At 43.4% G+C, this 26,835-nt stretch overlaps 1 protein-coding gene across 2 annotated transcripts in view; it reads right to left on the reverse strand.

The window, feature by feature from the left end:
* NEGR1 (neuronal growth regulator 1) overlaps positions 1 to 26,835 on the reverse strand; it is a 257,739-nt gene that overhangs the window by 6,867 nt on the left and 224,037 nt on the right. Inside the window, exon 7 of one of the 2 annotated variants that reach the window (XM_068406619.1) lies at positions 23,914 to 23,955. The exons of the other annotated variant lie outside the window; for it this stretch is intronic. Within the exon in view, the coding sequence (XP_068262720.1) occupies positions 23,914 to 23,955 (42 nt within the window). The remainder of the gene's footprint in view (positions 1 to 23,913; positions 23,956 to 26,835) is intronic. 2 annotated transcript variants of the gene reach the window in all.

A 26,835-nucleotide genomic window follows, 5' to 3' on the forward strand; every position in this document is an offset into this window, starting at 1 on the left:
CCCGTCCAGAGCAATGTCTCTGGGCAAGAGGACACAGCCTCAAGCTTGGCCAGGGGAGGGTCAGGTTGGACATTAGGAAGCATTTCTTCTCAGCAAGGGTCATTAGCCATTGGAAGGGGCTGCCCAGGGAGGTGGTGGAGTCACCATCTCTGGAGGGGTTTAAGAAAAGCCTGGACATGGCCCTTAGTGCCCTGGTCTAGTTGCCATGGTGGTGTCAGGGCAATGGTTGGACTCGATGATCCCAGAGGGCTCTTCCAACCTGATTGATTCTGGGATTCTGTAACTATCTGAAATAGAAACCAAGGTCAAGTTGTTTGGCTCCCCTTGTGCTGATCTGGTGGTGCGAATTCAGTTCAGAGCCATGGTGGTGGTACCTTGAAAGACAGAATTTCCACCTAGAAGATGATTAAAATGAGCTTGAGGAAAAGTCTGATGTTTGAAATATAACATGACTCAGGATTCAGAAGATGCAATAACTTTAAAATATATCGGCTTCAGTCACTGAGGGACCGCATCTAGCATCTTTCCCAGGAGTCATTTACACGCTGTCACAGTCCTGCTGAAGAAGAAAGCCCTGCTCCACCGTCCTCCACCGCTGCTGGAGCCCGACCACCGGCCAAGGGCCCTGTGTGCATGCCTCTGAGTCCCCGTGCTCTTATCAAGCCCCCCTTTTTCTAATTTAGTGATTATGCTACATAATCCTAATGTTTTATAACAGTTAGCAGTTGTGAAAATATTTAAGCACGCTCTTAGCGTAGATAGGATTATATTCAGACATCTCTCCTGGTGGTGAATAGAAAGGAACAAAGTAATATTATATCACTATCTCTAATTAATACAAGAGATTAGGAAAAGTACTATGCCGGAACACGCAAACCAACATTTCCTAACACCAAGGACTGCATTAGCCAGAAATAATTATAAGCTTTAATGCTCGTGCCTTGTAGACAAAAGCACGGACCTCTTTAGGTTGTCTGAATAAGCAAGACTAATTCTATTAAATGGATTATGCAGAATGATGTTAATAAGCATTTCATTTAACTATATTCAGGTTAATGATTTATTATAGGAAAGTCTTAATAAATATTTTTTTGTGCAACATTTAAAATACACAAGGAAGGAATAAACTAACTCAAGGTCAAAGCAGTAAGAAAAAAAAAAGATGAAAAAGACTGAGCTGTCAAAAATGTTTTTTTAAAAGAAAAGATTGTAAGATAATGGGACTCTGAAGGCTCAGCCGAGTCCTACAGATAGCATCTCTAAATATTGTTACACTTGAAGTTAGCTGAGGATTTATGGCTTTGGAGGAGCGGGTCGACAGTCTATAAAGGACTGAATTAGAAAGCAATGGCTTGTGATAGGAGAGGTAATCTGCTTGGAGAGCGCCGGAACAGGCTTACGAGTGTTTTGACCAAAGGAAAGTTTGTCAAGAAGAGAAATCTCGTTCTGTGCCTTGGAGGCCAGGCAGGAGTGTAGAAAACTTGACCTTGAGAGAACAAAACCTTAAAATCTTGCGCAAAAATGAATCAGCGAAGACGCCGATTTGTTTAGTCTTATGCAAATGCAATCATCCTCAAGGCTAACTGCCCGAGACAGGAAATTTACAGCGATGGAAGATTCACTAGTGAAGTTCAATAGATAAATCTGAATGAGGAGGCCCTTTTGAAGCGTGTTCCAGATGGAGACTTTGATTAAACAGAGCTTTGACCATGATAATAACACTTGGAAAATGCTGATAATTTGAGTAATGTTGAAATGCGTTTGGACCGTGTCTGTGGGAGCTGGATGTGGTGACTCAAGGTCCTCTCCAGTCTGATGCTCCTCTGTTAGTGCTATGAGTCACTGAAATGCCTTTTAATGAGAGAAAAACGTACAGCGCTGCCCAGGCCAACACCCCCAGAACGCATTTGAAATGCAAAATGCTTATATTTAAAATAACGGCATATATTTGCAGGAGATTATTTTATAAATAAATGAGGTATGATCAAAATGTTTTGCTTATCCCTGTGAAGAAAGTCAAAGGGAGGAAATCAGTGAAGAGCTCTGCGGCCCCAGCTTTCGGAGGAGTGAAACACGTTTTGTGCGATGGCTCACGGGGCACTGAGGAACGTGTTTACTGGTATGACAAACTGTTAGCCGAGGTAGCTCAACGCCACTGGACGTGTCCTCACCTGTGCACAGTGCTCATTTGTCTCCCCAGTCCTTGCTCACGAAACCATAAGGACAAGGATTATGCTGGGACCAAGGTAGGAACATGCTGGGGGGCACCACCTCCATGTAGCATCATCTACATCAAATACATTAGTATGGGGAACAGCCAAGTTTTGCTCTGTTAATGCCCTCACAGCCATTCTCTGGGTTGCGTGGGTGCAATTTTGGGTAGAATTTTGCTTTTGTGTATTTTTTCTAGCCAGGACTCACTCAGCACTACCGAGACAAATACATCTGAAAATCCTTGAGAAAGGAGACAGGAAATATTGCACGAGTTGTCCATGAGCTGACTCTGCCTGGATGGATTTATGCAACTCCTCCAGCTTATGCTAAGACAGAGCTGCAGAGGATATAGCCAAAAGCTGCGAGGTTCTTAAGAGTGGCTTTGTCATTCTCTGAAATGTGAGCGTTGGCAGGGAGGGTCGAAGATGAGCCCCCAACAGACCGATGGGGTTGTAGCAGAGGGGTATTGTCAGGCCCCCTTCATCGGCATCCACACGAGGCTGCTGTGCGGTGCAGAAACTATAAAACGAATGGCTTACACTGATTTGTTTCTTATTTCTAATTCAAATGAATAATGCAGTGGGTTTTGAGTCTTAAAATAGGAATACAGAGAATAAAAGATTATTGCTATAACTGCAGAAGTAAAAACCAGCTATTTGTTGCACTAAAATATTAAAGCTTATCTTTTAGATACTTGAGCTAGATAAGCCACCAGCAATGTTTTAAAGTGAAACGTTATCCCTGTGTGTGTTTGTGTGTATCTCTGGGTGTGCACAGAGAACAGGAAAGAAGCATTTCTTGTTTCGGCCATAAGACCCTGGTTGTGATATGCTCTGTATCTAATTCGAAATGTTCTTTACACTGATTCTGATTGACTTAAAATATAACACATTTACAGGACTAAAAAGAAAGTCAAGCAATCAAAACATGATAACTAGCTCAGCCACCCAGCATTGTAATGACCTTGACCTACAAGGAACGGCTGAGGGAGCTGGGGGTGTTTAGCCTGGAGAAGAGGAGGCTCAGAGGTGACCTTAGTGCAGTCTCCAACTACCAGAAGGGAGGTTGTAGCGCAGTGGGAGTCGGCCTCTTCTCCCAGGCAACCAGCACTAGGACAAGAGGACACAGCCTCAAGCTTGGCCAGGGGAGGGTCAGGTTGGCCATTAGGAAGCATTTCTTCTCAGCAAGGGTCATTAGCCATTGGAAGGGGCTGCCCAGGGAGGTGGTGGAGTCCCCATCTCTGGAGGTGTTTAAGAGAAGACTGGCCATGGCACTTAGTGCCCTGGTCTAGTTGCCATGGTGGTGTCAGGGCAATGGTTGGACTCGATGATCCCAGGGGGCTCTTCCAACCTGACTGATTCTGTGATTCTGTAATTTCCTAATTGTGGGGTTCTTTGCCTGGGCATTTGGGTCCCCTGGCTGTGGAAACACCCGCCCAGGGAGGCAGCAGAAGAGACACGCTTCCCTCCCTGCCCTCCGCCATAGTCAGAGTCGCCCTTCCCGTTCCACCCACTTAGACACTAACAAATAATTCATGCTAAATATTGTAAACAGCAAAGGAATAATTTAAAACCAGCTAAAAATACACACACACTAATGTAAATTTTAAGCAAGATGATTTTTGCTTGCTTATTAATGTGATGGGGCATGCCAGACATTTTGCAGTTGTTCAGACTAGACCTACTTAGGGAACACTTAACAGCTGCATTTCATTAAGCTCATAGAAAAGCAAGACCATAACTGATGGAGGCTGTTAACTATGTGCAAAAGGTTTTTAAGTGTCTTAATTTCTATTCTCAAACAACTCTCTGGAACAAAGCATTTCCAAAGTCAGCAACTTCTCAGAAGTACTTCGTGCAGGCAACTCAATGTACATAGTACGTGTATGGAAGCACCTCCAGCGCCCTTAGGTTGACGCACCAGCAACGTGTGATCTTGCAGACAGAATTGCTCTCTTTTCCAAGGAGAGCATCCCATGCTCAGGCTGAAGAGAAAGCGGTTGAGATCGAGCCATCAATTGGGCAGAGTTGCGTGTGGAACCATGGTCCTGGGCTGGGAAGAGCTTTGGTGGGCAGCAGCAAGGAGCAGCCGTGCTCCAGGGGCGGTGGCCGTGCCAGGGGGGCATCAAATCAGGTCACCTTTAAGATTTTTGCTGTCTCCTGTTTGCTTTTCCCCAGTTTCGCTGCCTTGAGACCTGCCTGGGTCAACCACCTCTCAGCAGCCTCTCTCCTATGAACAACCCACTCTCAAAAGCTGTGTTGACAAATGGAACCCTAAAATCATAGGTTTTTCCCTAAAACTCATTTCTCCTTCCTGTCACCTTCCAAAATCTAATGTTTTATTTTCCACATTGTTATTTACTCTTCTCATAGAAATCCCGGTTTAAATCTGTTATTGTTCACAGCTAAACATTTAATGTAAAAAAAAAGAAAAAAAAAGAGGGTGTTATTTTAGAGAAACAAACCTCTCTAATTTTTCAAACTTATAAATGGTGAGTAAATTTTCCAGCTAATTTATACTTAAAAAAGTCATGGTCATTTGATCATATGTAAAGTTACAGATAGATTGGCAAAATTTGAGTAATTAATTGAGAGAGGGTAAGATAACCTTTTAATTCTAATTAAACGGATGCTATTATTGTAGAGTATTTAAGATATCAGAAAAAAAATCCTCTCCAAGAAGGGAGGCACATGGGTATCTTATACTTAAGCATGAGATCATGATAACTCAAAAATTTTGATTTTGGACATTTTTACTTCCCGTGCCAAAGGAATCGCTGTGGTCCTCAGTGTCAACATGTGCTTTTTGAAGGGGTTCAGCATCTAATTATTAGTGATATGATAGTTAGAGACCTACAGAAGCCATTAGCATTTTCTGTTCAGTATACACACACCCTTGAATTGTTAAAAAACATGCTATAACCCAAACTACTGCATTTGAATACATTTGAATATAAGCACTTTATATTGCTACTGTTTTCCCAATGAAAAGGTATTGTTAAAACTTTATCACCTAGGTGTGATTTGTTTCCAAACTTGCATTTTATATTTTAGCGTATAGTTGCCAATAGAACAGTCCCCATTTACAGGCAATTACCACACAGTGGTACCTAACAATCCCTGTAGTCATTGCTCACTCTGAGTACACGGTCGTGCTGGTGTTCTTGCTCAGTGGTGTTGGGAAGTGTGGGCTTTGCACCGTCTCTGTTACTCCACGTTGCTGTGTTTACAATGGATGCAGGTAACGCGTGGAAAATGGGCAGCTGGGGAAGGGTCTGGAGGGTCTGACCTATGAGGAACGGCTGAGGGAGCTGGGGGTGTTTAGCCTGGAGAAGAGGAGGCTCAGAGGTGACCTTAGTGCAGTCTACAACTACCTGAAGGGAGGTTGTAGTGGAGTGGGAGTCGGCCTCTTCTCCCGGGCAACCAGTGCTAGGACAAGAGGACACAGCCTCAAGCTTGGCCAGGGGAGGTTCAGGTTGGCCATCAGGAAGCATTTCTTCTCAGCAAGGGTCATTAGCCATTGGAAGGGGCTGCCCAGGGAGGTGGTGGAGTCACCATCTCTGGAGGGGTTTAAGAGAAGACTGGACGTGGCACTTAGTGCCCTGGTCTAGTTGCCATGGTGGTGTCAGGGCAATGGTTGGACTCGATGAGCCCAGAGGGCTCTTCCAACCTCATTGATTCTGGGATTCTGTGAGTTGGGGACACTCTTACCGGTATCAGCCCTAACACACAAGCCCGTTCGGTACGTAAGCAGTGTAAATAACAGATTCCCCACACGCTGCTGTCTATCAAGTTATTTCCTCAAGCAAATGTCTCCGGGCATCATAAAATCAGAACAATGGTGGTGCTCAGACAAAGCCGGCTCCCTCTGATCTTTCAGATAGAGCAGCAGAAACAAACCCAATTTTAAACCCTTATGCATCGTTGTAGGGTGTTTCTTTAATGGAATTCCATTTAGACACAGATAAACTTGGTCATATAAAATAAACCCCCCCCTTCCATTAAATAATGCAACGAAAAAGCATCTTGCTAATACATTAATAGGGTAAACGAAGCAGGCGCTGAACACCGCGTGCCTTAGTGTTTAACGGGATAAAATAGCACAGCCCTGACATAGCCGGTTCCTACTGCAAGGCATATTTCATAATCCCAAGAAGTATTTATGAGGAAAATTACTGCGAGGGAACAGAATAAAATTTGGCTTTATATATCCTCCTTTATCCTCGGGTTATCTCGCATTTCTGTGAGCAGAGCAGTGCAGTCGTACTGGAACAAATGAAGGATCGTTCAGGAACTGCCGAGCTGCGGGCGGGCACCAGCCTCGGGGGTTTTAATGCATGAACCTCAGAGCTGGGTGTGCCGTAAGGAGAAGGAGCTGCAGGCGTTGCAGAGGGCAGATTAAAATTCAAAATAAACTTAGTGACTAAGAGAAATATTTTCACCAGAAAAAAAAATAATTCAATAAGGCCAAGAAAAAAATAATCTGCTCTTTAATAAGAGCAGCCAACTGCACGCATACTGGGAGAGCAAGGATTGACCCTGCGACCATTCCTCAGAAAAGCCTCTGTGATTACAGGGGATCACCTTGCAGTGAAAGGACAAGATCAACAGGTCCCACCTGCAGCAGGTAGGACCCAGAATAGCTACGAAGGCAAACAGCGCTGGGCTGCACGGGAAGGATGAGGAATCTGCATCACTGCAAGTTTTAAGAGCGGTGTGTATAAATAGCTGTCAAAAATAACACTAGTCACCACTTCTTTTGCCTGTGGGAAGAGATCTTTCCAGATGTTCTCTTTGGGCCTTTAAAAAATAATAATAATCCAGTAATGCATCAGAATTAGCAGTGACTGAAACATTTAATTTCTTTCTGGAACTGGGAGATGCAACAGGTTCCACAGGAGGAAAAGGAGAGTGGCTCATGGCAGAGACAAAGACCGACCACCTCTTGGAGGCAACTCCTCAGCCCGCAGCACAGGCTGCAGCTCCGTGTCCCTCTCCTAGAGATTGGCTCTCTGTTCTTTCCCATGGCTTAAGGACATGGCTGTTGTATGCAAACTGCGCAGGGAACTTTAAACAGATCTTTAATTCTCGTAGAAAAACGAACGCAGCGGTGGAACCTGTAATTAGCATATGCCTCGTGGCTTACCCAACCCAGCTCTGCTGTTGCACTGTGGCGTGTGATTTCCCTCATAAATATTTTAACATCTATCTTAAAAGCAGTTACTTGTCTTCCACTGGGAGCAATCAGGGGAAGGTTTCTCTACATTGGACTGCTGAACGGGTAAGAATTTTCTTATTCCCAGGATAAATTTATCTTTGGATGAGCTCTGTCTCCTCCTGGATCGCCGTGCCCTCTTTCCACAGCACCACTCTTGCGTGGTTTCACTTCGTTAGGCTAAGCACCATCTTCTGGTCTCCTTCCTCTTCTTTCTCTTTGCATAATAGGAACAACAACATATTCAAATACTTTACAAAAACTTGCAGTTTTAACCCATTTCTTTGTGGGATCAGACCTTGATGGGCTATAATTACCACTAATGTTCCCACATTAGAGCTATTAATAAGTTAAAGGGCACTGTTGATTCTATGGCTTGAAATAAAACCCGAGTTCCATTTTCTTTTGAGTTTGCCAAGCTCTCCTCTCCTTCTTTAGATGTGCTAAAAATAATTTTCCCAAGGATTATTTTAAAAAATAAAGATTTATTTTTTTAATATTATTTGTACCGGCACTAGTACAAAGGTGCTGGAGTGAGTCCAGAGAAGGGCAACGGAGCTGGTGAAGGGTCTGGAACACAAGTGTCATGAGGAGCAGTTGAGGGACCTGGGGGTGTTTAGCCTGGAGGAGGCTGAGGGAGACCTTCTCGCTCTCTACAACTGCCTGAAAGGAGGGTGTAGCGAGGGGGAGGTCGGTCTCTTCTCCCAGCGACACGATGAGAGGAAACGGCCTCAAGTTGTGCCGGGGGGGTTTAGATTGGAGATCAGGAAAAAATTCTTGACCCAAAGGGTTGTCAAGCACTGGCACAGGCTGCCCAGGGCAGTGGTGGAGTCCCCATCCCTGGAGGGATTTAAAAGCCGTGTAGATGTGGTGCTGAGGGACATGGGTTAGTGGTGGCCTTGGCAGTGCTGGGTTAACGGTTGGACCTGATGGTCTTAAAGGTCTTTTCCAACCAAAATGATTCTATGATTTTGTGATTCTATTTCATGTTTTATTGCAGCAGTAATCTCTTTCATAAGGTTATCTTCAGTGACTCAAATAACTTTGCCTTCAAATAAAAAATATTACTTAGCCCAAAGGCCAAGCAAAGAGTGCTTTCTGGAATCAGATCCACTCTGCCTCTTTGGAGCATATATGAGAAAAGTTGAATAAATGCAAACCTAGCACAGCTTGATAGTCAGAGTTATATGATTTACTGCTATGTATTAATGAGCTAGAAACACTATCTAGGATTTCATTAGCAAAATAAGGCCTATTTAATAAAAATAGTCCATGAAACGGTGAAAATTCCAACTCAAAATTCTAACAGAAGTCAAAGGAGATCATCATATTGCTGTCTCCCCTGCTTGGTTACGCAGGCAAAGCTACAAGGTTGGCTTCAGCAATGCAGCCTGTCCGTAAGCACCTCTAGGCAAAAAACAAACCCAAAACACCACCCCCCACCCCTGCTGAAAACCCCAACCTCTGGCTTAATTGCAGATGTTTCCATTAACACTGTGCTCAGTAGGCTGGAACACGATTGCATAGTACTGGAATAAAAATTATCACAGCTGTGTAAGCTGGCTGAGAGACAACATGGTGTTGCAATAAATAACAGAGTGTTGCATCTGTTGCAAACAGAGTGTTTGATGTTGAGGTGTTGGAGCGAGTCCAGAGGAGGGCGACCAAGCTGGGGAAGGGTCTGGAGGGTCTGACCTCCGAGGAACGGCTGAGGGAGCTGGGGGTGTTTAGCCTGGAGAAGAGGAGGCTCAGAGGTGACCTTAGTGCAGTCTACAACTACCTGAAGGGAGGTTGTAGTGCAGTGGGAGTCGGCCTCTTCTCCCAGGCAACCAGCGATAGGACAAGAGGACACAGCCTCAAGCTTGGCCAGGGGAGGGTCAGGTTGGACATTAGGAAGCATTTCTTCTCAGCAAGGGTCATTAGCCATTGGAAGGGGCTGCCCAGGGAGGTGCTGGAGTCACCATCTCTGGAGGGGTTTAAGACAAGCCTGGCCATGGCACTTAGTGCCCTGGTCTAGTTGCCATGGTGGTGTCAGGGCAACGGTTGGACTCGATGATCCCAGAGGGCTCTTCCAACCTCATTGATTCTGTGATTCTGTGATTCTGTGATCTTTTTGCTTAAATACACAGGCCATTCCGTGTAACCAGCCTCTTCCATCTCCATCTATTGATGCGCTGCGGGGCCTCACCTCCTGGTCATGGCCAGGAAAAAAAGGAAGAGACAGCCTAGAGAAAATACCCTGAATTTCACTATCAAGACATTTCTATAGACATCTGAAGCTGCTCAATTTACTGGCTAAAGCGTTAATTCATAGAACTGAGAATTGGACATGACTGAATGTTTTTTCCATTGGGTTTCAGAATTCCCAATGCTTTATAAAAGAAAGGCAACGCCTCGATAGAGTTGTGTAAACTGGATAGCACAATATACAGCATCCTATTATCTAGCAGCAGAAAAATAACACCACTCTAGTGGTCCTCTAGTCCAGCTCCTCACGAAAGGTTGGCTCTTTCGAGGTCCCTTCCAACCCAGGCTGTTCTAGGGTTCAGCGTATTTCCCAAGAGCTCAGTAAAGGTATCCTAGTTCTGAGACACACATGGACTCAGGCACTACGGTGAGTAGACTTTCTATTTGAAACTTTCCATTTTTTTAGACTATTTTAGATTTGCAAAAATGTATCAAATGTTGTAGCACACATATTTTTCACTATTCAAAACTTCTTCTTATTCTAACAAATTCTTAGTTATTTTGCAGAAGCACTTAGCAGACCGATGTGATAAGTACAACACATTTCTATGTCATAAGAGACACACTATAGCTTCCAACTACAGGTCTTACCAGAGTATCCTTCATCCCTAAAAACCCTTCCCTCCCATGTACGTGCTCCACTCCAGGAGGCACGATTCACCTGCATGGCTCTTGGCACAGTCATGGTAAAGTACAGTACAAAACTAGCTTGTATTTTTGAGCCTGAACCCTTCTGTCTTGTCTGGAAGACGAGGCATAGCAACAACTGTAGAGGTAGAGGGAGATACCAACAGAAAGGGATCATTTTAAAGGAAACTTGCAGGAAAAGAACAAATAAATAATGAAATTATTTCATGATATTATGCAGTTTTCGACTCATACTGCTGGTTTCAGATGTGATGTGTTCAAGGCTGGGACTACCTTCTTATCTACATATCTACAGCACAGATCTAGCCCAGATTTTGGTATCACCTGTAGCAATATCAACAAAACAATCACCACTTGTTTAGCTTAAATTTAAGTAGAAAAAAATACACAGAGGGTAAAGACATCAAGTGTAGAACAGGCTGATGTTGGATTCTGCATGGAAATCCAAAATTCAACAGAGGAGAACGGGTCATGATCTTCCACTGGACATGGTAAACACAGCTCCAGTTAAGAGGACATTGAGAAGACAACTAGAAAAGCCCTAGGGAAAGCACTGGGACAAGCAAGGCAGCCACCCATTCCCATTCCCATCCCTGTGTTGTAGTATGTAACTTGGGGAACCCAATTCTCATCTGTATCCCAAACCACGTGGTCTGGAAGGTTCTTCAGCAAAGAAGAGCCAAGAACGGTGGCTCTCCGCGACAGATAATCACAGTCAGATTTCCATACGCAGTGTGTAACTTCCAAGTCACCTGCAAGGGTTCAAGTTTGATAAATTTGCCCAATTCTGAAGTGAGATGCTCTAACAAAACTATGGAGTTGTAGAGTCAATTGCTGAGAAACACAAGTTGTTTTGAAAGTAATGTGCGTGGCGTGCGCTTTCGGGTACTTATGCACATAATTTTGGCAGCCTACAATAACTGCTTCTCTGACAATGTTGCCCTCATTTGTAAGTGTCACATTTGAGAAAAGGAAAAGCATTTTAATGCGACAGAAAAATTTGACTTGGGAGCTAATTACTTTAATTTGATAGAATTTTTGGCTCATCTGCATACTTGACAATTATTTACAAATTACATTGGTAATTAGAGGTTGGGTCTTGTGCTTGAAAAATTGTAAATAGCTTTGAAGATGTTTGCTGATCCTTCTAACTTCTAGAGGTAATGGATTTTTCAGTAGTTAATATGTAAAATATTTGTACTTCTGACCTTTTGTAAAACATTCTTTCTGTATTTTAAATGATTGCTTGTCAGAATCATTTTCCTCAAAATGAAGTGTGACATTGTAAATAAGCTCTTGAATTAAGCAGCATATTAAATCTATGTATTCAGTGGCAACCTTTGATAGTTCTCATATATCATGAAGATTTTGTTGGTTCTGCTACATTGAGGCAATGTCATACAGCATTGTGAACGATCATTTTTTACACTGAACTTTACAGTTCCTGGACAGTTTCAACATCATTCTTCTGATCTTGACAAAGGATAGCGAGTTAAGCAGGTTAGTACATGATTTCTTGCCTTTTTTTGGTGACCGTGTATGAGAAAGGAACTTTTTTGCTGGAGGAGCTGACAACCTTTAAACAAATCCTCCAGTGAGGTGGTTGTCAGATGATTTCTAAAGATGTGGGTTTTTTTAATTTCAGCTATTGTGCCTATTTTCCTAAGCATTTCTTTGGGGTTTCTCTTGGTCATATTTCTGCATGGTGGATATACTGATCTGGTTTTATAGGCATGTTAAAAAAAAAGGAATCCATGGAAGTCTACTGCTGAACTGTGCTAATAGCCAATCAATTAATCATCAACAGCGCTTTTATTATAATAAGGTGAATGATGAAACAAATAACTGTTTACTAATTCCAGAGGAGTTAAAGTGTGGTGCCACCTTGAATTATAACTGACTAGACCAGTATTATCTCCCGAGTTTGTCTTGTGTGTCAATACTGCTTAATCGTGTTCTTTGTAATGGGGAATGTCTGAAATAGAAGGACACTGGATAAGTCATAGACATAAAAGAGATCTACAGCTTGCTGGCATGTGAAATTCCTCTAATACATATTTTTATGAAACTACCAGCATGTTATGTGCTCAGCAGCATAAATAAAAAAGCGTGTTACCCTGGCAATTTTACATTTACTACATTAGTTAGTAAATGCAATGGCCACCCTTACTTTCCTGTAATAAAAACCGCTGAGCCTTTTCATGAAAGATGATTGCAATTTCCACTGGCCTGTAGATGCAATGAAAAAACATAACTCATCAAAATCTGAGCTATTTGCTCTTAAGAGACAAGAGCGTTTTTCCTGAACACTTGACGTGACATTAACTATTCATGAAACTTGAGAGTGTTCAAACACTGCCTAAGTAAAATTGTTACTACTTTTCAACTTGATTGAGATCTTTTCTGAACCAGGCTCTACAGCAGCCAGCAAAAGGGCTCTCCACACATAAGAAATGCAGAGACTGTCCAGGTACTGTAGCTGTGAGCTATCGATTTGCTGAAAAGGCGCGTTCCTCCTCCAAAATTGATTCATGATAACTGCCTCCATTTGGGTCAAACAGTATTTAACCGCTTGTAAATTTTAATTAAATGATTTGTCACTTTGAACATATAGTTTGTCATCCTGCAGCTAAGCGCTATGTCTTTATCAGAGAATGACTCAAGGGGAAGGCATCCATCTCCTCTGTCACTCCCCCCCCAGTAAGATCATTTGGCCGTTGCGCCGTACGTGAGGCTCCGTGCAACACTCTGCTTCCTATGAGCAAGTCCATCACGCAAATTATAAAAATACAATTTCTTCCCTTCGTCATTAACATGTGCTTAACTTTCTGAGTACAACAAACCCTTTTCCCAGCAGCTCTTAGCAAGAGAGATTTTTTTCCTTCCAAGAACTTACTTTTTTCCCGTTTCATGTACAAATGACACCTGTAGCTATTCTTTCTGTGCCTACAGTTATCCTTACTCGCAAGATGTTGATTCTAGGAGAAAGTGAAGAGAAGCTTATAAACTGTGTAAATCTGTTGACTGACTCTAGAAATGATGGTTTATTTTACTTGTTTTTGTGACTGTATAGCTCTTACCCTCCCTTCTGTGTCACTAGCTACGGAGCCCTCATTTCCCTAAATTTAAATAGCCCTTCTGCATGTGCATGTTATACAACACTGATGTAAGCATATGAACCTCGTATACATCCTCCTCTATCTGTGATAAGGTTTAATCCTTCGAGGCAGAGGGCCTCCTGCTTGTGCAGGGACACAAGCTGTTGCTTTCATTCTGGGGGCCACCATTTGTGAGCTAAGAGAATTTAATGACTGTCACGTAAAGTCCATCCACAAAATATAAAGAAAGCACATATAATCTAATTAAGTATTTGTTAGTTTTCATTAATGCACAGATTTTCTTTTTCCCAAAGTACTTTCAGACTTCCACCCTTTAACCATGGGTATCATGTTAGAATACATGTCTCCATTTAGCCCACACCCAGGGCTAAGCAATAACCAGTTGCTCTGTCACCCAAGACCCCTCCCCAGGTGAGAAAGGGAGTTGGGAAAAGGAGGGAGACTCGTGGGTTGAAATTTAAAGAGATTTAATAAAATAAGAAAACCAACATCAATGCTAATACAAAAGACACAGAGTTATACTCAGCCCATAGAGCGGTGGCAAGTTCCTCCAGGGATCACAACCATCGAGAACAGAGGAGTAGGAGAAAGAGGGAGGGGAGAGCAGAGCCAAGAGGGGGAATGAAAGCCCTCACCTCCGGGAGCGGCTCTGGCTGGGCTTTCTGCTGGGGCTCCCCGGACCGCAGAGCCCCCGACCCTCCCCGCCCGACGCTGCTTCTCCTCTGCAGCTTTTACTGCCAGTGGAGGATTTTTCATCAGGAGGCTTTTCGTGCACCAGCCTTCCCCACCTGCTCTTCAGCTTAATCCAGAGGATTCTGGAGACATTATGGCTCGGCTTTGCATATGTTATTAAGCAGAAGAAGGAAAAAACCCCAACTGTTTAGGTATGAAACTCGTGTTAAGACTCATGGCTTTGAAAATCTCTATCAATTAGTATAATAGTTTGGTGGAGAGAGCAAAAATAAACATATGAAAGCGACGGTGCCTCCGTGGGAGGCCCCTTCCCAGTAAACGCTGATTAATGGTAGGGGAGGAGCACATGGAGTGCGTTGCCCTCAGGACAGCTCTCCCTCCGGCTGCACCTTTTGATCACCTTCTGCTCTGCAGATGCTTAGTGTCACCGTGCCCTCTCCACCCCTTCCCTGGGAGGACCACTGATGCTGATGGGAGGAGACGCAATCCATCTCTTCTGCGGACACCAGAAGTCTCTTCTGCGTGTTATTTTCCATCCCCTTTCTCATCACCCTTGTGAAGTCAGGAATTTCATCCCTTCAGTAGAAATACACTACGCTCACCAGTAAGATGCACTTTGAAACAGAAAACAAAAAGCACCAAAAAAAGGTTCTTTCGTATTCTCGGCGATGCCCTTCCTGGCAGTGTTCAAGGCCAGGTTGGATGGGGCTGGGAGCAACCTGGTCTGGTGGAAGGTGTCCCTGCCCATGGCAGGGGGGTTGGAACTAGATGATCTTTAAGGTCCCTTCAACCCAAACCAGTCTGTGATTCCATGATATGATTCTAAGACCTTGCAGGTGAGCTGTGGCTCAGCTCCTCTCAGCGTGGTGCTGCATTTGTGGGTTGCCATCAGATAAACTTGACGTCGTGGGTGTCCCTCTGCTCCTGGGAAAGCAGCAGACGCATTTCCAGCCAGGCAATGGGCAACTTCTTTCTGCCATTGATTTTGGCTCAAAATCAGGATTTAGAAAGACAAGACTGAAAACAGTACATGGCACTTGGCAGGAATGTTAGCGACTTTCGAAGTAGTTATGGATGTCACATACTTGAAAAGAATAGTAACAGAAGGGGAAATTATATATATTCCCCTCCGGGTAGTAGGCACAGTTTGGCAGTCGGTGATGAAAGCTTTTCACCTTTCTCTTTTTCTAACCACTCTGGGAATTAGGGTGCTCTGTTTTGAGGGTATACCCCATGTCGTGCCTGTCTAAAGAGCTGTGCTTTTGGGAAGACAGAGATGGACCTGGATGCCTTTAAAACCGCCTCTGATAGTCTTTGGGACACATGGGAGAAAGATACATTTTGCTCCAAAACCAATTAATTTTTTTCCTAGTTTGTGCTGTGTATAACCCTTAACTACTAAAATCCTTCAAGTTTCTACAAAAGCAACTTTCTGAATGAACTGAATGAGACCTGGATAGCGATAATCTGCATTTAACAGGCGGAGGATTTCTACGTTTGTAAAGCACAGCTCCTTGTTCGTTTAAAATGAAACACTAAATGGGACTGTACGTTGTGGGAGGGGGGAGGACATAGACTGGAGGTACAGAACCCTTACAAACAACAGCGCAGGCTTCGCTTATTCCTGAGATGTCTCTATAACCAGAGTGCTTTGCTTTGACAATTTACTGCAGCCTATTCAAATGACTCGCTGTTTTCCTATTATAAAATCCATACCCCGCTCATTCAAGTGAACATGCTCCTGAGCTCTCAAAACCGAGTTGGTCTCTGAATTGCCTCAGTTTGGCAGAAAACTCATTCAGGGTAGTTTTATATCCTGTGCTTGTTGAATAAGGAGCCTGAATGGTAGGCAATCATTTCTGTTGCAATCAGAGATATTAAGAAGGATAAGTTCTATCAGGTTTTTTTTCAAAGAGATGCATCCCTGCCATTGTGCAATATGATTGAGAGAGAAATGCAAGCTGAGTCATGGACCACAAAAAGGAGAAGGAGGACATACAAAAGATGTCAAGGTCAGTAATTTTGTCTTGGGTGTTTGGAAGGTCAGGCATGACTGGACGTCCCAGCATCACCCAACGCTGCCAGTCACAATGTGGTACTATATGGAGGCGGGTGGCTGGGAGGGAGCAGGCTGCCACTCATCCATTGGGTTCATCTTCTGCTGCCTCATGCCAGAAGCTTTTTCTTATGAAAATGTCTGACTCGGCAGTTGAAAAATGGTAAAATTATTTTGCAAAATTTTATTTTGCAAAACTTTCGTCTTAATGAAAACCATCTTTAAAACTTTAGCCAGATGGCTCCACAGTCTTTTTGTGTCGCCATAAAATTCAGTGGCTCAGTTAAAGTCTGGACTTAATGACAATCACGTACAGGAACAGGTGTCAAAGCACAGGAACAACTACAAAGTGAATTTTCCTTGTAAACCTCACTGGATTAATGGAGTAGCATATGGTAAACTGGGCCTGAGTTCTTAACGTGCCTCCTTCCACCTATATAGTGTGTCCTAAGTAGGTGTGAGGCTCAGCTGGAGACTTGCTGCTCAGAGATCTGACCTTCTGGTACTGCCACACTCACACTGAGGATTGCCCTACATCCTTGACAAGCAATTGTTTATTTTTTAAATTTTGGTATTCGGGTCATAAATTCTCATTAGCAGCTGGGCCTGAAAGAAAGCAAAGGTCATGGTGTGGCAGGACACTGTGCAAGTGTCTTGAGTCTCTAATATAAAATACATAGCCTAGACTCGGAGCTCTGCTCCAGCTCTGAGCAAACCATCTTTGCTTTATTCATCACTCTCAACTCCACAAGTGACTAACCTCTGTCTGCTCATAGTCAAGGTCTGTTTAAGCCGCCCTGAATGTTCAGGGACTGCTCCACTGCCCTCATTGGTGTATTTGTGCCTTTAAAAAGCATTTCCTATTCTGAGGAAGGTCCACCTTCAATAATTGTGTAGTCCTGCACAAAAGCAGGCTAACAGCAAGACGGCACCGCTCCCGGGAGCAGTGACAACTCATGATAAAACAATATTTGTTTAACTGTTCAGAGCTGCTGGGTAAACCTTTATGACCGTGCTCTTTGAAGGACATGGGCTTGACCCAACTATCATGTTTTTACCTATGAGTTTTCTTTAACAGAAGAGACTACTGGAAGAAAATCACATCATACAGTCTTTCTTGGATTGCCTGATGGCATGCTAAGATCTCATCTGGCAAGTTTAAAGAAGGACCAAAACCAGTTTAAAAACCAGTTTGGCAGACTGAACCTCGTGATTAGTATTTAGTAGGAAAGATAAAGATGCAAAGATACACCTTTAAATGTTAGATTCAGAATAAGGAAATGGCTGATCCTGTGTTATCTCCGGCTGTCAGTTTTCATCCCTAGCTGGAGATATTGCTGGCAGCTGCATCACAGTGGCCACGTCGCAGAGATACTCTAGATGCAGCTGGCAAGGAACCGAAATTTCCATTTGGTGAGAAATTCAGACAGTGAAAAGACAAGAAAAGAAGTGCTGCCCGGAATGAGACGGGAAGCCTGGAAGGAAGCCAGTGTTTTTCTTCCTCTCAAAACTCAACAGGCTTTTATTTGAATTTCTTTAAAACTGACACATTCATGGAGATTTCAAATAGGCATTTTCTGACAAGTCCCCTATTCCCCCAAGCCTTCCCTCCCTTAACAACCCAAGTTTGTCAGACCCTTTCCAACCAGCTGTAGCTGGAGGCTCTTTTACAATCTGTGCAGAGTTGGGACCCTCCCTGAAGTTATAGATGCGCACTTATATATACATTTTAAATTTCTGCACATGGCTACAGATCTCATCTAGATGGATATATGCATATTTATTCCTCTAAGAATTACCGTAGTCAGCCAATTCTGGCTGATCAAACCTTCACACAAAACATACCCTTATGCGATAAATAAAAACAGAGATTGCTCTCTTTTTGCTAATGAATCACATTCTGGAGCTCCTCTTTCCTTGCTCAGAACACGTCCTTATGTGCAAGCCTTTCCGAGCAGCTTTACCACGTCTTGCAGTGCTGCAAGCTGGAAGATTTGCCCTGTCAGAGCTGGTGCAGGGCTGCAGACCGGCCCCGGTGCGTGCATCCACGCACGCCACACCGCTGCGAGAGCACGGCGACGCGCGGCTCCGGTCACGCTTCACACCGACCTCAACGGCGTCACGCTAGATATGCAAACAGCTGACTTCTAGGCATGCTTTGGGAGCATGGGCCTAAATCATGTCTGTAGATGAAGAACATTTAGATATACGGATCCCACCCCCAGCCTGCCTTCAGTGCAGACATCTCCAGCCTGCACGGCACCGGGTACCACCGCGGGACTGAGATGGGAGACGTCCCCCAGGGTGGGGACTGAGATGGTCGCACATTTCATCTATATTGATATTTACTAAACAGATGCCAGAGCTATAAAGAACAATATCAACCTGTTTAAGATAACATTAACATGGGAAATCAGCGCTGTGCTGAGAAGAGCCCTCCCCATATCCCAGAGGGTGCTGGTTCCCACGCCACAGTTCCTACACAGCATACACTGATATATGACCAGTGCTGATGCCATTTACAACACCATGAATGAATCTGTATAACAACAAACCACCAAGACCAACGACACAGATCCCCTGGAGCCGAGAAATTACGTCCAATGGTTGGACTCGATGATCCCAGAGGTCTCTTCCAACCTGATTGATTCTGTGATACAGCAGTGAGCACCCCCCAGAAACGCGGAGGAGCCTCGGGGTCAGCCTGCCACGCACGCCTGCGAGACACGGCTCGTCACTGGGCGTCACAAACACTCGGGGAGGAGAAAGGGTCAACACCAATGCAGCAACAGCCACTGAGCTGAGCATCTCTGCCCGCCTTCCCCACCCTTTTCGTATACTACAGAAATTGTTATCCTACACATGCCCCTGCACTGCTTTCCTGCTGTTTCTCAAGAGCACTTCTTGGTTAAAATAGTGAAATTTCAGCAAACTGATCAATGTATTATGTTCTGAAATATTCCAGCATTCTCATTTCTGTGTGAAACCCTGGATTTTGTTGGTTAAATGCATCAGTGAGTGTCAGAGCAGCTTCTCCTCTTAAGTGGGCTTCTCATATTTGTGGAAAAACTCATTAATATTGAAATCCCCCATGACAGAAGGCATGTAGGCAAGACAGCATCAGAAAAAATATTCTTGCATTTTACATACTGGTTTACAGAGTAGGAATCAATGGACTAAAAATGACCTATTTCTAATCCTGTTTTTTTCAGCTGATAGAAAGTAGCTCCTTTGATATTAAATGGTGCATCTATTCAGCAAGTAATCATAATATACTTATGATTTACGGTGTTCAAACAGTCTTCTGAAGTGATGCAATCTGCAGAATGTCACTGAGCACACCCCGTGAGCTGTTTGAAACATGCGTTTTACTTAAACAGAAACATTTACCTAATTCCATAGATTTTACTTTGAGGCCGCAGCTTTCACAGAATGGTTTAGAAACGTAAAGTTCACTTGTTTGTAACAGCAGATGAATATAATACCTTAAAGGCAGTTATTTCCCATAGTGCAGCCAGTATATAACTCTAAGCGTCCCTGGTTTGAGAACCTGCCTCGCTCTGCTGCTTGTTCCTGCAGATAAAGTGTGCAGATCCGTAATGCTGCGTGAATATATAAACTAATTTTTTCCAGCAGACAGAACTATGCTGGGATTTCACATCTGCCTGGAGTTCTGAAATGCAACAGGAATGTCCACAATACGTTATGAACATAAAGCCTTAAAATCATTAACAAATAAGATTGATATATTGATCTTTCTTCTATAGAGACTATTTATCTGTTTGATGCTTACCTACTCATAGCAAGTTTATAGTAAGCTTATATATGCTTTTATGTCTGTCAACTGGGGCAAAAGAGCCTATGGTGTTCTTCTACTGGGCGCTGGAGAGTGACTCAACCACCAGATGAAGGAGATGACGGGCAGTCTGGGAGACCCTTCCCAGGGTGGGATTATCTGGGAGGCGAAGTGGCCACTGAGAGTCAAAAGCTCTTTGAACAACCAGACATCTGTTTCTAACGTCTTTTAGAAGTTCAGCTTGCAATGATCCAGGATCTGTTATCCTAGGTTATGTTATCTTTTCATACTTGTTTAGTTTTTGGAAGAAATTCCCCGAACTGGGAAAAGAAAGAAAATATTTTGAGTGTCGGCTGATGAAGACAAACGACCGGCTGTTTCTCCAGGTGGATCATCCTCTTGTGCCTCAGGGTTCATCTCTACTCCAGTACGTTCTGTACCAATTTGTCTCCTGCCCACATGCAAAAATCTCTAGCTCAAGGTATGTGGTGCTTTCATCATGTAAAAACAAAATTAGTGGCAAGAAATAAAGCCATACATTCTGAGATTCAGAGTCCAGCCCTGTGGATTTTCCTTATGCAAATCATTTATTGACTAAAACAGGAATTGCAACTGCATAAGAACAGAAAAAATGGGGGGAGAGGGGGGATGTGACATGTTTCCTATGAAACACATAGACCCTGCTTGATATTCGGTATTATTTGGTATTCTGGCATATTAAAACGTACTAGATATGCAGTAAAGCACGTTAGGGAGAAGTGAAGTTCAAGAGTTGTCCAACCTGCCCAGAGTGCTCATTTAAACATATGCTTTTGTTCCTGAGAAAATTAAATATGTTAAAGTCCTTCTCTCTCCAATTTTTATAAAAGTGCCTCATAACATGTGGAATCATTAATTAAAGAAGATTCCTCAATTATTCTCTCTGACCTGTCACTGTTACTTACTTAGTCAGAGTTAAGAATTCAGCAGCATCTTCAAAGGCGTTTCAAGACACCACCCGTGAACTAATTACAGTAGGGGATGAAAGATTGGAAGGAACTACAGCTCCTGGCAACGGCTGACAAAAGAGATACCAACTGTGGCCCCAATTTTTAAACTTTTGAAGCTAATTCTACATGCTTTAAGTGTTGTCACTGAAAATTGAGAAAGTAAACTCCCAGATGGAACAAGGGGCTCCAGCGGAGGAAGGCACAAGTATGTCACTGGGGCTCTCACACACAGTTTTGCATTAGTTGTAAATGTTTTAAATGGTTTGTCACCTGTTGTTTGGAACTGTAAGGAATCCTTAAGGGTCTTTTTTTTTTTTTTAACTAAAATATTTTTGGTAGGTAATTGCTGAAAGACATTTTGGGGATGTTGTCACATGGCTTATAAACGTCTAGAAAATGTCACAAAACTTCCGTGCTGAAATTTTACACCTGCATCTTATAAATAATTTTTAACAACAGAAGGTCAAAACAGTTGATTAGAGTAATTATACTGAATATGAGAAGGAAAATTGGTGAGATGAAAGGTCTTTTGTATATACCAATGTCAATGCTGACAGAGTTTGCGCACTGTACGAGGAGTAGAAAACGTTGGACCCTCATGATCAGTGCAGTCCTTCACCTGGTTAGATGGGAGTGTTTAACATCATTCTTGGCTAACTAGTGCTTAAGCAGCACTGAGAAAACAGATGGCTGGTAAGAAAATTGACCCGTAGGCAATTACGTGAGGCAAACGGAACATTTCAATGGCAATGCCACTGCTGACACCAGGGCTGATTTCCAGGAGGAAGGACTCAATCCTAAATTTTTATCCATTTTGAGAGCTTTTCTTTAAAAAAAGCCCCTTCCTGTTGCCTTTCAGGGAAACAGATGTTGTTTTTCATCTGCAAACTGACCTCAGAGTCCTTTCCTCAGTCATTTAAAGTGGGATTAGCCCATGTAGTTTCATCTATGGCAACTTTACCTACTTCCAAATTTTTCCTCTGTTGTGTTCAAGGGCTTTCACATTCCCAGTTCCATACTGTACTTGGGAAAAAGACCTCTCTATTTAACACCGTGCTCTGAGAATTAAGGCAGGGATCATCATAAAAGGACACTATTAATTTCCATTCCATCTCTATCCTCCTCCCAAAAAAATACATCTAATTTTGCTCATTTGTCATAAATTTCTGCAGACAGCAAGAATTCAAACACATCTTGGGGCTGTATTCCTTGAGCACCATTTTTTTCAAGTGAGAAAAAACCTGTGCTTCTCTGTTGTAGTGCTTACCCATGGAGATTAAAACCCAAAACATCACTGGAGTCCGTTCCAACCGTAACCGTACAGCACAAACCATCATTCCTTGAACAGAGCTTGGAATAGCATCAGGCTAAGGGCACTTTTCAACCAATTACAAAAACGAGCATTAAATGACACATAGACCGAGGTTCTCCTCTCACTGCTTTGCACAACTGCCATATCATCTGCGACTTTTCTCTTCTTCCTGGCTTCTGTTTGCTCTAAAAATAATTTCTTAGCTTATTTGCAGCTGCATGGTAGTCCAAAGCAACTGTGAAAAAGCACAAGGATAGGAACTTTCATTACAAACACTATCAGCTTTCTGCAGGTTAAGTCCATCCCTCCCCTCTACTCCTTCTGCCGCTGTGTTTTGGGATGGAGGGGGTCACGCATAAATCGCTCAGTCACTCTCGTGAACGGCTTTGCACTGCAGACACAGTAGATCCTCTGCACGTAAAAGAGGCAGAGTGCTCTGCAGAGGACACCAGAGATTGCCCTTCCGAAGCCCTTTAATTAAAAGCACCGAAGATTTATACGCTTGTCTTTCTACTCCTGTAAGTTTTAAGGCGGGTGGATGAGGCTGCTGCCTAGTTTTGCTTTTGTAACTCTCTGCTCAATCTGCAGTTTAACTGGGGAGTAGGCTACCTCAATCACCACGGCCTTCTGGCGTAGCCTTTCTGATCTTTTTACCTTAATTTGGAAATAAAAGTATACATCATGTAGGTTTTGCTAGAGGAAAATTCTGCTTGTCTTTGTCTCCCAGATGATCCTGATAACCCTTCCCAGACTCATCCTTGGAGGAGACCTGAGCACGACACACCCTACCACATTATGCACATGGAAATAATATCAACGTGTTGGGTCTGACACTGTAGCTGCCTCCTGGGGAAGGGGTGTAATGTGAAGCGGTGGGAGCTAGAGCAGGCACGTGAGACTCATGACTTACCCCTTCCAAACCCTTCGGAGAGTGGTTGGGAATATTGACACAGGCTGGCCCGATGCCATCTTCTACCCAGCTCTGGGCAGGGCAGCCCCTGTTCGACAGCCTGCGCCGGGCTGACCAGCTCCACGGAGGGTGTCCTGCCGGGGAGCAGCAATGGGGAACCCCGAGAAAATGGGGAATCACCACCAACGGCCAAGCCCTCTTACCGCCTGCCAAGCAGAAGGGCAGGCTGTCCAGCTCTCCAGGAACACCTCTGGCACCCTACAACGAGCAAGGAGGACCTCACAACGGGGTTTTAGATCCATCCTACAGGTCTTTCAGTGATGAGACAGCAAGAAATTTGTAAGCCTTAAACCAACGTTCATGTTTACAGCAACACCAGAGAAGAGTCAGGTCATCACGAAGAGAAAACACAGCAATTACACCACGCGGCTGCATTCCCTGCGTACATCCACTGCATCACCCTGGGCAGAGAATGGATGGGAGAGAAACAGAGATGCGGGGGTTCTCAAAAGGGGACATTTAAGAAGAGGACAACAGATGAAGCCTGGAGGGAAGACAAACCAATGAATGCACAAAGACGGGAAGGAGACAGTGCAGCACTTCCACAACAAAGCTGCCCGTTATCAATTCCAGTCATTGACATGGCAATGCATCAGTCATGAGTCCCTGAGAAAGAGTACCCAAACATACGTCGTGAATGTATGTGGATACTGACCTGGGCTTGAGACAGGACTAGAGGTAGTAGGCTCAATAATTTCTACAAAAAGGGAAAAGGAAAAAAAAAACATTTGGGAGTTAATCACACATGGAAGACAAATACAGAATGAGACAGCAAACAGTCATGCAACAGACACGACAATTTTATTTAAAGATTGGGTTGGCCGTCAAGGCCTGTGACAAACATGCACTCGACCAGACTTCTGTGCCTATGAACTACACATCAGCGTCTTTCTTTTCCCAGCTATGTCATTCACGTGTCACCAATATACAACATCAGGACCATCACACTCCGAAAATGCAAATATTTTTGCCTACCCCCTTGGCAAAACCATCCTTGGAGTTCTCGAGCTCAAAACCATTTATCCTGGGAATTACTGAAAGCTGCCTAGCAAAAGGGGTTTGCTCACTTCACTGGAGGTAATTTCTTACGATGGATATAAATCACAGTAACAATTTTGGACAAAGAATGTTTTTAAGTAATAGTTTTGTGCTTTAGCGAACTTTTAAAAATGTGTCTTTTTAATTATTGAAGACTCTCCACAAGAAAACATTTATCAAAAACATCAAACACATTCTGAAGATGTTCACTCCACCTGGGGCAACCAACACAAACAACCGACAAAGTTAAGAGAAGAGCACAGTGCTCCAGCATTCAGCCTAATGAGAAAATCACCTGTGGCTTTTCATTATAATTTTACTTCAAAAATCATTAGTCTGTGCCTTTTTATTAGTTCTGAATAGCGCTATGCAAAATGAAATACCAGTCCCAATCAATCTTGCACAGAGGGGAGCCTCCATCTCAATGCAGCAATTCAATACTCTTAATAAAAAAGCTTTAACGAAATTACCGAGCTCAAAAGATCACTGACCATATCTTGACTGTAACAAGAAACTAATGAAAAAACCCGTGAGCGAGGTGACAACAACGGCTGTGCAGGTGACGGCTGAGCGCACGCTCCGCTCGGCTCCAAGTCTGCATTTCCCCCCCACAATTACTCTTCAGGTTAATGTGATGCAAAAATGATTCTGAGTGAAGTAACAGCAAATATTTTCCCAAACAAAAAGTTATGAAGTTTCTGTACCAAACTACTGACACTAAGAATTTTGCTAAGACAGGTGAATGTTTCCAATCTTAAAAATGTTTATTTGACACCTTGACAAATACATCATCGTCGCCGATAAATTCAAATCCCATTTTTAAAATAAAATGGAATTTCAGCCGTATTACTCCAACTTTACAATTTGATTTGAAATTTAAAATCCACGCAGGTTGGTGACATCCTGAGCGGTCTTTAACATAAAAATGTTACGTCCGGGATGTCCCCGCCGAGGAGCACGGCTTCTGCTTACAGGGAGGCAAAAGGGAAACGCAACATGACAAAATATTTCCACGTCCTTTATGAAATAAGGTTCTGCTCCTGCACAGAGCAAAGATGACTTAAGCAGGAGAAAAGGAAGTGGTGTTAAAACAAGAGACTCAGAAAAAACAAGCAATTATCAAGAATTCCCCCATTTTGTATTTTAATGACTGTTTTATATGTTATATAATAATGTGATTTAGTGGTCTTTAATTTCTTCCAAATCTTTACGTCCTGAGAAATTACATCCTGCTTCTCACGTATAATTATCGCCTTTGCTTCAAATGCAGTGTACAATGATGACAAAAGTTATTTTTCTGCCTACCCTAAAATAACAGGATCTTTTTCTTGTGATTTAAGAGTCAATCCTTCTTGTTGCTATGGCTTCCTATAAAGGAAAAGGTCCCTCTTGCTGCAGAATAACAACATTCCTTGCAACAATCAAGTACATTAACATATTCAATGAGTACTATTTTTCATTAAAAGGCAAAATACCGTACCCAAACCAGCAGGGATTTTCCTAGGATTCTGCTTCTTTTGGAAACATTGCATCGAGACTTAATTGTACGTGTTTAAAGTAGCATAAAGTCACAGAGTCATAGCACCACAGAGGCTGGAAGCGAAGGCGGTAATATCATGTATTATTCTTGCAAAGATCTCATTTTTTAAATACATTATTAGATCAAGGAATTGGAGAGATGGATATATTTCTAGTTTTGAGTTCTAAAACTCTTTGCAAATCTTTATTCATGAAAATGTTCAGGTCTATAGAGAGAAAACAAAACCAGCTGGTTTCCCTATAAGCACGCTAGGCTGGTTCATTAAAATTAAAATATATTAATGACTTAGTAACCCTGGGAGGCAGCGATGTGTAGGGAAGAGTGGGAGTATGTGTACTTCCTTTTGCTGGGACCCCAATCCTGGGACCAAGAAGATAGAAACAGGAGCATCCTGGGCATAGGGATACTGGCACAGCATCACTGGCTGCTAAACGTACACGGAAAACTGGTCATTTCTGTCAAGGTCTGAACGCACTAACGCCCCACACCACTCGACACGACTTGCCGGTCTGCAGGTGTCCGTCCTCCCGGCCAGGCTGGGACGGCTGCCTGCATTTCAGCCCCCTGCCTGCACCTGCAGACCGACTGCTGCTGCCAGTTTGGGATAACGGGGCAAATTCCCACCGTCGACTTCAAACACCCAGTGGACGTGCAGGTGAGAAGGTCAAAACTCGTGGTGAGCATCTCTCTGGTGCCACAAGGCTCCAGGGATGCTCAAACAGGGCTTCTGCAGCCACCGTGCCACGAGGGCAGAGCTCAGCCTGCCCAGGAGCCCAGGCTCCTCTGGGGAGATGGGCCAGAACAGACTCAGCCTAAACAGAATCATAGAATTGTTAAGGTTGGAAAAGACCTAAAAGATCATCAAGTCCAACCATTGACCCAACGCCACCGTGCCCGCTAAACCATGTCCTGAACAGAATCATAGAACAGCCGAAGCAGAGTAGTGCACTTTGGGAAAAGCTGAGGAAAGAAGACAGTTTAATTTTTTCTAAAGCCTGT

The sequence above is a fragment of the Nyctibius grandis genome, chromosome 8, assembly GCF_013368605.1.
Source record: "Nyctibius grandis isolate bNycGra1 chromosome 8, bNycGra1.pri, whole genome shotgun sequence".
Taxonomy (NCBI): domain Eukaryota; kingdom Metazoa; phylum Chordata; class Aves; order Nyctibiiformes; family Nyctibiidae; genus Nyctibius; species Nyctibius grandis.